Here is a 14,473-nt window from a genome sequence, read left to right as displayed (position 1 = left end):
TCAGGTTAGTTTTTGTCAAATGGTCAAACTTCCAAAGCTTGTTTCATCTTTGCAGCTACGAATGGAAGTGCTTTCTCAGTAATATTCCAAAGTAAATACACCCTGTGTGCCCTCCTTGCACACACACACTCTCACACACGCACAGAGTGAATGGGCAGATTTAACAAGTGTAAAACCATCTCCCGAAAAGTGAATATTAAGAGATGCCACTCTGACACACACACAGAGAACAACAAACATAAAATAAACAAGAGGGACAGATGGACAAGCAGATGGGGAAGATGGAAAACTGACAAGAGCCACGGAGCTGGGGTACATCTGTTCATGGAGATCTGCTCCATGGAGCACCAAGGGTCACTCCAGAATGCTCACAACTGCTCTCCAGCGATGACGGCAGGGACTTGATGCTGGAGAGATCCTGCAAGAGCTGTTCTTCAACGCCAGCTTTGAGAGGCTCAGTTTACAGCAACAGGCTCATGTTTTGACAGTAAGAGGCTGCCTGAGCTGTGGACCCTACCCCAGGCGTGTGCAGCCTAAAGAGCCGTGTCTGCCATAGCAGTTGGTTCTTCCTTACCCGGTTCTTGGTCTGAGGAGGAAACCCTCAGCCCGCATCCAGTCCCCAGTTTCCCCTGAGACACAAGAGCACTGTTAACCAGGGAACTAGCTACAGCATCTCCTGGATGGGAACCAGCTTCCCTGCTGTGATTCCCTTTAGGTCAGGTAGGCAGTAGGGAAGGCCAGGAGGATGGGTTGGAGGAGAAAATACTCCAGCCACTTCCTGGGTAAGAACATGAGTCCCAAACCCAAAGAAAAGATAATGCCCCAATCCACACCGGTGACACCTATGTCTCTCAGCCCCCTCTTCTGCTTCAGAAACCTCTGAGCAGTCTCTTCACATCTGTCTCTAGGTCTCAGTTCCTCTAGTCTCACACAGAGACCTTACCTGATCTCAGCTGTTTTATTCTCCCATTGCTTGCACTGGGGTCCACGGGCAGGAAATCTTTAAACCAAGTGATCTCTGGGTCTGGGTTCCCACTGGCTGCACAGAGCATCGTGGCTGTTCGTGTCCGCTCCACCACTTTCAGCTGGGGCCCCATATCAATATTTGGGAAGCCAGGAGGTAACTGGTCCTCTGGTGGTAGAGAACAAAGGAAGACTGGTTAAGCACACACTGGGAATCAGGGCAGTTGATGGAGCTGTTCGATGGAACACACTGAAGAAAGCATCAGGCAGACTTGCTGCCCAGGACTCTGTGCACTGCAATTTAAAACAAGGCAACAGTAAATGGCCCATAGATGATTTGTGAAAATGCATTACACAGTAAAATTCATCAGTTTATCCATTCTGTGGGACTAATCTAACGTCCTGCAAGAAGATTCTGCATTTTAATGCAAACTCTTAAAACCCTTTGGGGCATGGGAGTAGTCACATCAAACTTGCTCCAGGTCTTGCACTGAATCCCTCTGTCAGGGAAGTGACTGGCACTTACTTGCTTTTACAGCAGAAGCTGTGCACACGTACGGCAAAGATCCCTGCACCACAGAGCATGGGCTGCAGAGTCACATTTAAAAGGAGGGGTCCATCTTCCCCCTCCAAACCCCACGGTACGAAACAAACTGCACAAGAGAAATAATGACAGTGACTGTATGAGGAGGCCTGTCAAAGAGACAGTGGAAGTTGGAAAGGAGAGGAAAGCATCAACCAGCTGCAGTTGGACACACATAACACCACTGAGCCAAGTGGTGTCAGACAGGGTGTGATTTTTAGGTTTATTAATTCAGATGCTGCTGCTCTAGAAGAAGAGGGATGTGGCACCAGCACCTAGAAGACAGGCTCAACTGAGCTTCCTGCTTCCTCTCAATCTTGTCTTTGCCTTCACTAATGAGGGTGAGGAGGGCAATCCTAACCCGTGCTGCCTAATTTGTGGTAACTAATACAAAACCCCAGTGCTTCCCCCATAATATTTGTCACAACCTCCTAACTCCTGGGGAAGAGAGCTGTCTTATCCTGACTGATATTGCTCAGGAACATGCCATTTTTTCCCCCTCAGAAAATCAGTCTTTGAAGGAGGGCTGCTTGGAGGGAGGATACTGGCACCAGGGTGAGACTTGACAGGGATTCTCTGTCATTTCAAACAAAGCATGTGGAGGAATCGCAGCCTAAGGAACCTGTGGCATTGAATCCATCCCAAAAGCAGGTGAGGGAACAGAGGGGAAATAACAGAGGATTTAAAAAAGGCAGGATTTTTAAAAAAGCCACATACATCACCATCAGCTCCCATGAAACCAAGAGGAGCTCTCACAGCAGCAGCAGAGATGGCTGGAAACCCTTGCCTTGGTTGGGACACATCCCTGCCCACTGCAAACACAACTAAAGCTCATTCCTACTGCTGGCACATTAGGTGTTAGAAGGAATGGAGCCAAACTGGGTATGGCTGAGCCCAGAGATGGTGGAAGAAGAGAGAAACCCAGTGGCCTTGCTATGGTGGGTGCTTCTTCCTCTAAGAGCAAAGCAGAGCGGCCAGACCCCAGCACTGCTCTAACAAGCTCCAAACACACATGCTTTGGGTAAGAGATATTACACACCGTTGTGCCTCACACTTGACTTGTACAAATCTATGAAATCATGAAGGCAGAGCTAAAGGTTTCTGCGGTGCTCTGATACTCGAGGCCAAGAAACTCTTGTCCAATACTGTTATTAGCAGTGCACAGCTACTGTAGAGAAGAAAAGGGTTTAAATGCCCCAATTATGTGTTTAAAAATGTGCATTGTTTCCTTCCTCTGACCACTGCTGGAGCGTTATAAAGGATCTATTGTGACTCACTGGAGAGTGAAATGTATTAACCACACCTCTCCTCATATAGCAAAGGAATCTGACCACCAACAAAACCACGGACCATTTTATAACTGTTGAAGTAATACAGATCCAGTATGGACAATAAATGTCGTTGTTTTGGTGCATCTGAGGCACTTCTAAACCAGGACATTGCATTCTAAATGATAAACAGCTTTAACCAGGGACTGAACCAAACCTTTGAGCTCTCAGTTCACCAGGCTGTGCTTGGGCATCATAGGAGCCTCCAAACAGTGTGTGCTCCTGCAGATCCCATGTCCTGCAAACCCCCAGCCCCTCCACGAGTGAGCTCGGGACAGAGGGGCCCTGGGAATTGCTTTGCGTTTGCACAGCTTCCAGCCAGGCAGGCTTTAACGTCTTCTCCTCCCTCCTGCTCTTTAACCAGGCGGTGGTGTGTTGTGAAGGAGCCGTGGAGCTGCTGCCGCATTGGCTGCAGATGACATCATTATTGATTCCTGCTTTCATCCTGCTCCCTGGTGCTGCTGCTCCACCTGGCTCAAACCCCCGACCTTTAATTTCATCAACCAATTAATCCACAGAGAGAATAACCCTCTCGACTGGCGGGGTGTCTGCGTGCACGTGTGTGTGTGTTGGGGGAGGCCTGCTACAACTATTATTACTGAGTGTTTCTAATTAAACAAAAATGTTAATCTTGCAGCACAATGTGCACAATTCCTCTGAGTTTAATTAAAACAACTGCGACTCGAGGCGTGATCAGATTTGAGGATCAGATCAGTGGAGGAAGCATCTCTGAACATCACATATTGCACTGATTCAAGTGCTCAGATTTCCTTCCTGCCAGGAAAGTGAAACTGCTTTCATCCCCTAACTAGATTCCCTGTAGTAATGCAATTACAACCTCAGCTCAACCCCCACAAGACACGCACACGCGTGCCCTGCCACCCTCCCCATCAATCCCCAAACACCACCCCACCAAACCTGTTACCAAATAAATAAATAAGGAATGGTTTGGATTGTGAATTCTCCTTCTAAAAGCAGCCCAGGCAACTGCAAGAACAAAAGAAACAAGACACGAGCCGAAGATGCTTCAAGGGCACATCTGGGCAGCTGCCTGCTGCTGACTACCATGTTAGCTCAAGCAGGCAGATGTTTTCACGTTGCCCTTGCCATATTACCAGAGCACCCCAAACACCTTGTTCATACCTGCTCTTAGACTGAGGTGCTTAAAGACACCCCCGATGAAAAGCTGATGAATTACCTCAAGGCCTCCGAACAAAGTAGGGTGAGAAAGAATAGAGGCAGGCAAAGAGAGAAGAGCACTTCAGTGTTCATCTATAATAAATCCTACCAGAGGATGTGCCTCGAACCAAGCTGGGCGCATGCGCTGGCACACACAGGGTCACACAGAACAAGCACGGGTGGCACTTGCTGCCTCCCTGGTGCTGTAGAAGGTGGCAGCTCTGGGGTTACCTAATTAGCTGTGCTGGAAATGTGGGTGATAAAGAAAGATAAAGCGGGTGATGCCGCTGCCCTTCACCCCACAGGGCTGTTTAATAATTAGAGGAGAAGGAGCGTGTGAGCGTTACGGGCGCTCTATGTATTGAATGCTGAAAGTCACAATGAGGATGCTGCTCCAGTGAGGAAGAGGAGTCATTTTTTGCTCTTCTCTGAAGGCATGTGGCCCAGCTCATGGATGCTGTCAGGTGTCCAAGCAGTCAACTAGCCTTGCTTCAGGGTGGAAGAACCAAGAACACAGAGATGAAGCAGCTTGAGTGACAGGAGTTTTAAGCTGAATCAGGATCAAAATGCAGCACTCCTGGAATTTACTCCTGTTCTTTTCATTAAGTTTATGAACACTCACAGCTGCCCCCTCCCCAACAGGCATCCTGGCATTATGTGCCTTGGGAAATTACAAGTTATTTCCATCAATCTGTATGTACCCGTGCCTTAGTTAACTGTTACTTCACAGCCAAAGACAATGTTAATACATGGAGGAGTCTCATTAAATGCTCTGTTGAGTCCATTCATTTTGATCTGAAAGTTTTACTATGAAAACAGAAATAGCCTAACAATGTTATTAAAAATGTGCAGCCTTATAAACAATAAAACATGCTTAGATCTGCGTGTTGGACCCCTTAACAGCGCAGGTAACCCACTGTCTTCCCTGGCTAATGTATCCCTATATACCCTCCTCAGAAAGGCATCTGAGGTAAAATCACTCTGACATTATTCACAAGCTACACAACTGATCTGCTTCCAACGCTGCCTGATTTTCAGGTCACTACAAGAAAAGCAAAACAAGTCAAGTTTGAAGCAAGACTGCCAAGAACTCATCAAGTGGCAAGGTCGCATTTCCGAGGGGCCGGCTGCTCTTGAAGATGTGCTGCTGGGGGACCCCATGCTTTCTGCTCAGCATCTAGAACTGATTTATCTTTAGCTTTTGCTGATCTAAAGCCAACCATTACAAAAAGCCCCAACAACACAGCAGGGATCTGGCTAGAACTTTAGACATGCCCACACTAGATCTCCTCTTGGAGTAGGAAATGTGTGAGGAAAAACACGGGCCAGAATTAGTAAGAGAAATATATGACCGTTTCCTAAAAAGACATCGACAGGGAAAAACTGCAAAAAGAAGTTTTGAAAGTCTGTCCAGAGCAGCCTGAATCATACTCTGGTACTAAGTACCGCAGACCTTGCATGTCTAATAGCTCTCCTCAATTTTCCAGACCACAGTAATCCTCAGGAAGAGGCAGCATCAGCCAGCACGCAGCGAGCGACAGATCAGGGCACAGTGAATTTTGTTCCATTACATTTAACTGGACCAAGCACTGGTTTTTATGGGATCAAGCTGCAGTTACTACTGACTCTCCAAGGGTAACCTCCATGGAACTGTCTCTATCAGCTTCAACAGAGCAAAGCACCAAACCAGCCTGGCCCCTGCTTGAACCCCAGCTCGTGCCTCCCAGCAGCAGAGGCAATGCAGGCAGAAAGCTGAGGCAAAGCCCCCTGTCCCCTCAGCTGCTGCCAGCATGGGACAACCCTTTACAGCATGAGAATCTTTGTCTCAGGCTCCTAAACAAGTGGAGAAAAAGTATGATCTGTACAGAGGGAGCAATAATGATAATAAATACGTATATTTTTCCTGGGAGTGTGGAGCTGAGAGAAATGATACCAACTGGGAGCTCGGGTGCCTGTGCCAACCCTCTTCCTTCATGCCTAAGTTATAATGAAAAATGACAGCAGCTGGAGTCAACAATAACTGGAAAATGCTTCCCAAAACCACCTTCCTTCCTTTTCTTCGGGCTCTGCAGCAATCAGGTTTGCAGGCACTACGTCTAGCCAGCTGTGGAAAGAACAGCAAGTCTCCACAGCCCTATCAAAACTCAAATCCCTTGAGAAGCAGAGCAGGAAGGACAAACAAGCCAGAGGAGCTGCTGTTAAGAGACTTTGTGTAAGTTGAATGGTGTCCATCACAAGCTCTGCTTCCCAGAAGCTCCCAAAGGTTTCCTCTCCTGCAGCGTCCTGTTTTTAAGTGAATGCATGTGGCTTTCTATCCGGGTCTGATCCAGGAGTAGTCATGTACATAAGCAAAAAGGGGTTTACTCTCAATCCCTCCAGCAGCTGCATCTAGGAGGGAAGAATGTATTATTTTCTTGTCTGTTCATGAGATTGTCCTGCACTGAGGTTGAGGAAATCCTGTAACAGCCCATGAATGTGTACAGCATGAAGGTACACACACCTATGTCTAACTGTGATCACAACAGCAAAGCCAACAGGCTGCAGCACAACTGCAAAGCCCATCCTGCCGACTATGGAACGGCACAGGCCCAGGTTTCCCTGCTCCACAGTCCGCCAAGGGAACAGCTTCCACAAGTGACAGCTCACATTCCTCTCCGAGCTGTGGAGCAGCCCCCATCTTTATGCTAAGCATGAGTCCTGAAAGTGAGAGGAGACGGGAAGGAGGAGGAGGCCTTGCAAGGAAAGACAGAGAAAAGACAAACAGGAGAGTGGGAGAATGCAGAAGGAGAGGAAAGGAGAGGAATAGATGCCAGCATGCTAACTTTGTGGAGATTAGGGGATTTTTGCTTGGTCCTTTTAACTTTCCCAGCACTTAAAAGTATGGATAAAGAGGAGACAATCTTTGCTGTGGGAAATCTAAGGAAACATTAAGGATGGAATAACGCCAGCTGAGCAGGGAATGGGAAGGTATGCTACAGAAAGTGCTTCCTTGATGCTCTTCAACAACATCTTGGCCGAGCCCTGCAGCTGATCACTGCTCCCCTACATTCCCTGAAGCAGGCACCTTCGCTGCTCTTGCACAGTCCGTTCACAAAGCTACCAAAGAAGGCAAACAGCACAGGAGTGCTTGTGTAACACGGGAGCAGAGCACACAGTCATCATGTTGTGGTGGGATCAGCAAAGTGCGTAATTAGTCAGGTGGTGGGGAGATGCAGCTCCTGTCCTGTCATCTGCCTCTCCAGCTGACGTGTCTGACGCTGACACCGGAAGGAAGAGCTGCAAAAAGACACGTGCAAAGAACCTTGGTCCCTAAGGACAAGCACTGAGCTCAGCTCATTTCCTATAGACTGCAGCTTTCTTCTGGTGGAGAGTGCCTTAAAAACGCTGTGAGAATCCAAGGGATTTCTGAGGGCTGCAGCTGGAGGACAACCTTCTCCTTTGCCACTGCTTGTAGCTAAATTCAAGGGGTAGAAACTTCGGAGTATGCTTGCAGGGCACTTCTTTCAAACTGTCACAGCTCCCAAGGAATATACAGGAATAAGTGTGAAGAATAAGGCTCCCAGCCCTCTGCAGTAACTTCAGCTAGACACACTCTTGTCATCAAGCACTGTTCCAATCTCCTGACAGATACATCCCACCACGTACTGCTAACAGAAGGTTAAATGCCACGCCAGGCAAAGGAGCTACACAAAGATTTAAGTGCACCTACACAAATCTGTCAGGCATGACTGGACCATGGGCCCACATGCTCAAAGGCAGCCAGCATCTTGACAAGACAGAACCTGCCAGGTGGGCAGCAGAAGGGATATTCCCTGCTACAAGGGGAGGTCAAGGGCTTTGCCATGTGCCCTTTATGTCTGGTCTTTATTTACTGCTGTACGTTGGGGATTTGCAGACAAATTTCACTCTGCACTATGAAGGATGTGCTCAGTGTCTGTTCAAACAAAAGGATTTGAGATGCTCTTGGAGAGAACACTGAAGAAAAAGCAACTGGCACACATGCAGAGCTTCCACTTGGCCTTGGGAGGATCACACGCTGCCTGGAGCACCTAAACCTGTTGTTACCCATGCTCGCTGCAGAAATAATGCCTCTTACTGCAAGTACCATGGCTTTTCTGCAGCACCTTCTGCTGCTGGCTTCATCAACAGCCAGTGTTCCCAAGCTGGGCTCCCTTCAGGAGCTCTCAGGCAGGTATCCACCACAACCCTCCTGCCAGGGTCACTCGCATTGGCCTGTATTCGAGCAGAGAACCCCACACATCTTTTCCCCTAACATGGGTCAGTTTTAGCAAGCAGCCTAGCTGAGTGCTTCACACAGCGATGCTGCACATCTCTGGGGTAAGAACAGCAAACATCCAGAGGCATCCACAGCAACAGCATATTGTTCCCTCCCCCACATCAAGTTCAGGGAGCATATTTCAAACAGATGACATGAAGGAGGCATCCATGCAAACATCCTCTATAGGGGAGAGAAGTGAAAAAAGAACCAGAACAAAAATGGAGAGGGGAACTGTTTTCTTGGAGAGTGCATGAAGCAAAGGACTCTGTGCTTCATGCAAAGGGGGAAGATGCCCAGAAGGACAAAACAGGTATCCTGCTCAAGGGAAGAGGCTGGCACTGCTAACAACTGCACAAAAGCCTCTGTAGATGCATACTCATCTTAACCTCAGCCCATTAAGTGATTCCCCCAATGAAGGTTTTCTAGTGTGTCTGGATGAGTGGTGCCATGTTTCTGAGCAGAATGATGGGGAGGTTTTGGTGCTGCTTATAAACCCGAGGAAGGCATTTTTATTGGAGGGGAGGGAAGATCATAAAGTCATAGAATAATTCGGGTTGGAAGGAACCTCGGCCCATCACCCAGTCAAACCTCCTCGAGTGGTCCAGTTTTAGCTTTGTTTCTTAAATAGCGATTTTACGACTCTCTGCAATAGCAAAACAGATCTGACAGTTCAAACAAACCAAAACAAGGAGGACTTGTGCCTTGGCCATGCATTTTTTAACAGCCTTCCCACTCCTAGGAAGGAACAGAGAGGCTGGAGGCTCCCTTCCCCCTGTGACACTGACACACTGCAGGCAGGCGTGCTCTTACCTCGGAGGACGGTGAGCTTGGCATGGACGGTGACCTCCCCGTGAGGGTTCTGAGCAACACACTCGTAAATGTTCTCATCCCGGGGAGTGCGGAGGGGCTGGATCCTCAACACAGCACCTGCACTTTCATCAAATTCAATTGTCTGGGGGATAAAGGGGAAGAGAGACATATAGTAAGCCTCTTTGGCTTGTGAGTAGAAGGTTTGTTCCTGCTTCTAAAGGAGGCACAAGCATTTATAGAAGCACACACACTCACAAACACACTTCGGCAGCTGCCTCACAATCCCCTACACATAAACGACATGGTCAACTTGTCTCTCTGCTGACCTCAAGGTGACAAGAGAACTGTTACACGCCAAGCCCTGTCTCTGACCCATACAAAACTGCTATGTACATCTCAAGCACTTTGAAAGAGTGAGCCATGGTGATGGTGTGTGTGGGGTGGGTGTTCAGAGCACAACTGTGACGGAGGAGGAGGAAGCAGAGCAAGTGAAAACAAAATAAAAATGAACCCCCGCCTTGTTCCTCCATCTGCATGGGCAGCTGACACCACAAAGCTCCTCTCAGCACACAGCTGCCTGGCAGGGCTGAGGCCCACAGCAAATTCCACAGGATGACCTCCTAGTCCTTGTTCCTCCACTCTCATTTCTATCTAAACAATGCCAATTGCTTGGGTCTGGTTGCCAGCAACTGTAACGTTACTCCAGGCCGTCCTAGGGTTAAAATAATGAACCATGGATGAGTATGAAAGGTGCATTTACAGAGCTGAAGCGCCATCAGCTTAGTTGGGGTTTCTTAGGGAAGGAAGAAGGCAGCTTTATACCATGTCCCAGGAGGGGAAAAGAAACAACAAAACAAAAAACTTCAATAACGTAAGTGAGCCAAGACTCACTTGCTTTGGAACAAGCCCAGCGGTTGACATGGCCAAGAGCTTGCATTTCGCTCCTGCTGCTGTTAAAACTCCTCCCCTTCCAAACCTCCCTTTATTATCAGGCCTGAGAATGGCCAAAGAAGAGCACTAGCTGCTTTGTGTCAGTCTCTCTCTCTTTACACAGACACAGAGTTCAAGGACATCTCTTACCTCAAACCTCTGAGAGTTCACTTTCTTCCCTTTCTTGTTCCAGGTGACCCGTGGCTTTGGGTCTCCAGTCGCTTGGCAGACAAAGGAGGCCACCCCTCCTGACACACCAATTTGGTCCACAGGTTTCTTAATGAACACAGGAGGACCTTTAAGAGAAAAAAGAAATTCTCATCATTGGCACAAGGGAAAACAAATTCTAATAAGCACTGTTTGTAATTAATAGTTGCATTATCACTGCTATTCTCTAACGATCTCAGATGAAATGAAACCTCTTGGCCTGTTAGGAAACAACAGTCTATACCTCCATTTTACATATGAAGAAGTTACAGCACAAAATGATTAAGGGCTTGATCCAACAAAGAGATTTCAATGCAATGATGTTGCAAAGTTTCTTTTGCTTCTGAAAAGCGGACTTTTAAACTGTTTTTGCATTTTGCCCTTGCAAAGTCCTTCTAATGATCACTACCAAAAGCTGGTAGACCTGAAAACAACACCGAGAAACATTGAATTGTGCTCCCCAAATCCTAGCAGATGACTGCAACACCAAGGAATGGGGGACATTTATAGGAACATACCCAAGGCAGGGGTAAAAGGTGGGAGAAGGACCATGAAATAAATGGTGTAGGAACTTGGCTTTAGGATGTGAAACCTCCTTGGCTTATAGTACCTCTGTTTTCATCTGCAAGTCTTTCCTCTGCCCCTCACTGGTACACATACACAGCAACAGATATACCATCCTGTGGAACAGGACACAGCCCAACAGACAGAAGCTGTGATCATTTCAAAACAATCCAGTTGTCAAGACCAAGACCATGGCAGCCAAGTCTGCAGTCTGCTCCTGCAGTTCGCCCTTCCCCTCTTCTCATCATGAGACATCTGAGAAAAACAAGGGATTCATGCTGCTGACGAAGCCAAAAGCTCTTCAAACTCCTCTCAACCAGATGCTCAAAGGTGCGGTGATGCCTCAACAAACACACTCGGAGCCTGGGCTCTGTTTTAGCCAGCCTGGACCCAAAGGAACACCACCTGAGCTGGCAGCAGCTCTCCCTCACACCCTGCCACTGACTTCCATCCATGTCTGACTGCCTTCAAAAGCACCTCTGCAGGGAGGGGAGAGGATGCCGGGATGGGCTTTCTGACCAAAGAAGGTGTCAGCGGCCTTCTTGTGATAGGACGATGAGGCCAGAAGTGCCTGTGCAGCACCTGTATTGCCTCTATCCTCTGGGAATCCTCCCTCCATGCTCTAACCTGCTTTCCCTGCGCAGTTTCCTCTCATCTAGTTAGTTTAAAATTGATTGAAATATTGAAATCACGAGGCCACAGCTGTGTTCAAATAAAATCACTCAGATCATAAAGTTGCCGTCTGTTACTCTTGAGAAAAGCAGAGCACGTGACTCCGAAACGTGTGTATTTAGATGTACATACTCCCAGTCTATAAAATAAGATGGAAAGAGCCTACCACAGAGCTCCAGAAGAGGGCAAATGGCAGCTAGAGACAAGTCTCCAGGGTCTTTTAGGGGTTGAAAGACAAAAGGAAACATGCCCCCCTTCCCTGCCCGGTGCGGCCAGCAGTATATAAATAAAAGCCACTGAGCAAGCTCATGTGATGCAATCAAGCATTTGTTTCCATGCTGGAGGTAAATACAATTCGCTGGAGCTGTTTATGTCCCCCTGAATGCTGTGTGTACAAAGCATCAGCTTTATAAATATCCAAATCTATATTTAGAGGTCAGTCGTCTTTGCAGTGTTACCGCTAAAGGTTATCAAGCAAGTCCCAATGGAGGAGATGGCACCGGGGTATCATCTGAGAAAGGCAAACCCAAAGCCTTGCTTCAGGCCGAAATATAAATGCTCACTCTGCCAGCAACCTGACTTCCTTCCTCTCTTCTCCTCGGTTCAATATCTGAAGAGGTTGCGGAAGTCAATTCTGAAGGTAGTCAAAAACATCCAGGGCTTTTAAGAACACTTTATTGATGCAAGTTCATTTCCTAAAATAAAAGCCCCTAATAATCCTTAATGTCACATATACATTTAAATGAGTGCATGCAGGATGATGAGAGCACAGCTGAGGAGGAAAATAAGGTTCTATTTCTGTCTTGAAGAAAAGGACGGTGCTCCAAAATAAAATAGCCTGCTTGGAGTCATTGCTCAGCAGCCGTTTTTGGGGAGCTCCATCGACTCACTGGGTGGTAATGGGGACGCTGAGCTGCTCTGTGAACGGAGCTCACCGCAACGCTGAGCTGCCTACGAGAAACTCAGCAAGAGACACAGAAACCAAACCCGAATCCCTACCACACAACCCCTTACATTTTGCTACTCACTTGGAAAATCAGCGAAAATCAAAGCTAAATTGTTGATTCTAAAATTGCCCAAGCCTCTGAGCTCCAGACGCTGATTTTGGTCCTCCCCCCCCTCCCCGCTGTGCTCCCCACCTATGCACCCCCAGTCACTGCAGCACTTGTCACTCCAGCCCACGCTGAGCGCACAACAACCCTCTCCCCTCCGAGAAGAGCAAGCCAGCGCTATCGCAGGCAAGGCGGTGATGATACAAAGCTGAAACAAATTCCTACGTGCTGCGTAGGATTGCCACAGCTCTGCCGTGCCAAGTCCAGCCTGCAGCGAAACACGGAGTTAGGATTCAGTCTTCAGCTCTGCAAATCACTTTGAAAGCCTCCAAAAGCAGGAACAAGGAAAGTGAAACGCCATCAGCCCCGCTCTGAGGGGCTTATGTGTTTCCCCTCATTTGCCAAAATTGCTGGACGTCTGCTTTAAATGAATAAACAAAAATCAGAGACAGGCGTCTTCCAGATGACATACTTGCAATCCAGGAGATGTTATATCACTCCACCATCTTCTCTCATGGAGAGCTGAGAACAAGCCAGCCTTGGAAAGTCCAAGTTTGAGTTTCACCTCGGCCCAGTGGTAACAAGAGATTTTTCTTTTTCCCCTTTCTCTGCTTGCAAAGTAGCAGAACCTGGGTTTTTCTTCCAGTATCAAAACAGGAATGGAAAAACCTCAAGCTTAAAAGACTATTCCTACTACAAGAGTCTTCCTGCAGGGTCTGGGTCTCTGGAGAGAAGGATAAAAAGATCGGATGACTGCTGTGTACCTATGATTCTTCTCTACAGCTTAATGGAAAGCCATCAAGTCAAACTGAACCTTTCACTCCTGCCCACCACCTACACACTTCCCAAAAGCAACAGCCAGGGCAAGCAACACACGCTGGACACATGTAAGGAAGAGACACTTATTCACCACCCATTCCGCGCTCTGTAATGGCATCCGCAAAGATCATCAGCACACATACCCCCTGACCCAAGTCCTGCCATCCCTTCCAGACAGCTCTGCTCCTGCCCTGAGTCCCCGATGAGAAGGAGCTGCAAGGGGATACGTGTGGGGTGTCCTACTCCTCCCCAAGGCACACGCACTGGAGGAGCGCGGTACACCACCAGCCCACGTACAAGGGCTGCACACCAAGGCAGCTTTCCTCACAGAAGAGGAAGATGCTGCTGCCTCACTTCTCCTTCCATCCTTCTTTCATGTGGCACCAAAGCAGAAAAAGTTCTTCAAATGCAGTCATGTAAAAAAAAAAACCCCAACCCAACATCTCCTTGCTAACGATACACAGATGACAAACCAGTCTGAGCAGCTTTACAGCAAGGAAGCTTGATAGATGTAGGAGTGGGGAAAAGGAGGGGACATCTCACCCTTTAAACCCAAATGTCCCTCAGGAACTGCTGCTATGGTGAATAGTGGGTGATAGACAAGGAACAAGGGAGACAGACCGGCCACCATATGCCTGTCTGAAACATCAAAAGCCAAAGACAGAGGAAAGGATGGAGAACCCAGAGGTGGTTTGAGGAGTGGGAGAGAGGCAGGAGCACAAATGGGCTTAAGAGGTCTGAGATGACAGCCGAACAGGAGCAGGGTGGGGAGACAAAGCCAAAGCAGAGTTATGAACTTGCTCCATGGATCCTTCTCCCTTTGTCTCCCATTAGCCTGGTCTGCAAAGTGAGACCAGCACCGCCAGCACTGCCGGTGGGGTTGTGGAGGGACCAGGAGGTCAGGGATGCATTTAGCCTCACAGACACATCACAGGGTAAGAGCAGCTTTCTCCACGCTACCCCAGTATGTTCCAGCCACAATATGGGAGAGACAGCCTGAAAAGCTGAGGGGAGAACTCGCACCAGCTCAGCTAAGGCAGCCAAACGAAGCCCCAGCTTCATGGCAGCCGGCAGCTCCCTTCCCAGC

The 14,473-nt window shown here is 48.1% G+C and overlaps 1 protein-coding gene across 10 annotated transcripts in view; it reads right to left on the bottom strand.

Moving 5' to 3' along the window:
* PTPRS (protein tyrosine phosphatase receptor type S) overlaps nucleotides 1-14,473 on the bottom strand; it is a 98,138-nt gene that overhangs the window by 68,965 nt on the left and 14,700 nt on the right. For all 10 annotated transcript variants that reach the window (XM_030509390.1, XM_030509394.1, XM_030509392.1 and 7 more), the window contains exons 2-4: nucleotides 10,223-10,368; nucleotides 9,143-9,284; nucleotides 944-1,132 (exon numbers count right to left, since the gene is read on the bottom strand). In XM_030509390.1, the coding sequence (XP_030365250.1) occupies nucleotides 944-1,132; nucleotides 9,143-9,284; nucleotides 10,223-10,368 (477 nt within the window). The remainder of the gene's footprint in view (nucleotides 1-943; nucleotides 1,133-9,142; nucleotides 9,285-10,222; nucleotides 10,369-14,473) is intronic.

This window comes from Strigops habroptila, chromosome 20, assembly GCF_004027225.2.
Source record: "Strigops habroptila isolate Jane chromosome 20, bStrHab1.2.pri, whole genome shotgun sequence".
NCBI classification, from domain to species: Eukaryota; Metazoa; Chordata; class Aves; order Psittaciformes; family Psittacidae; genus Strigops; species Strigops habroptila.
Note: the sequence above shows the minus strand (reverse complement) of the source record. Positions and strands in the feature narration are given on the sequence as shown.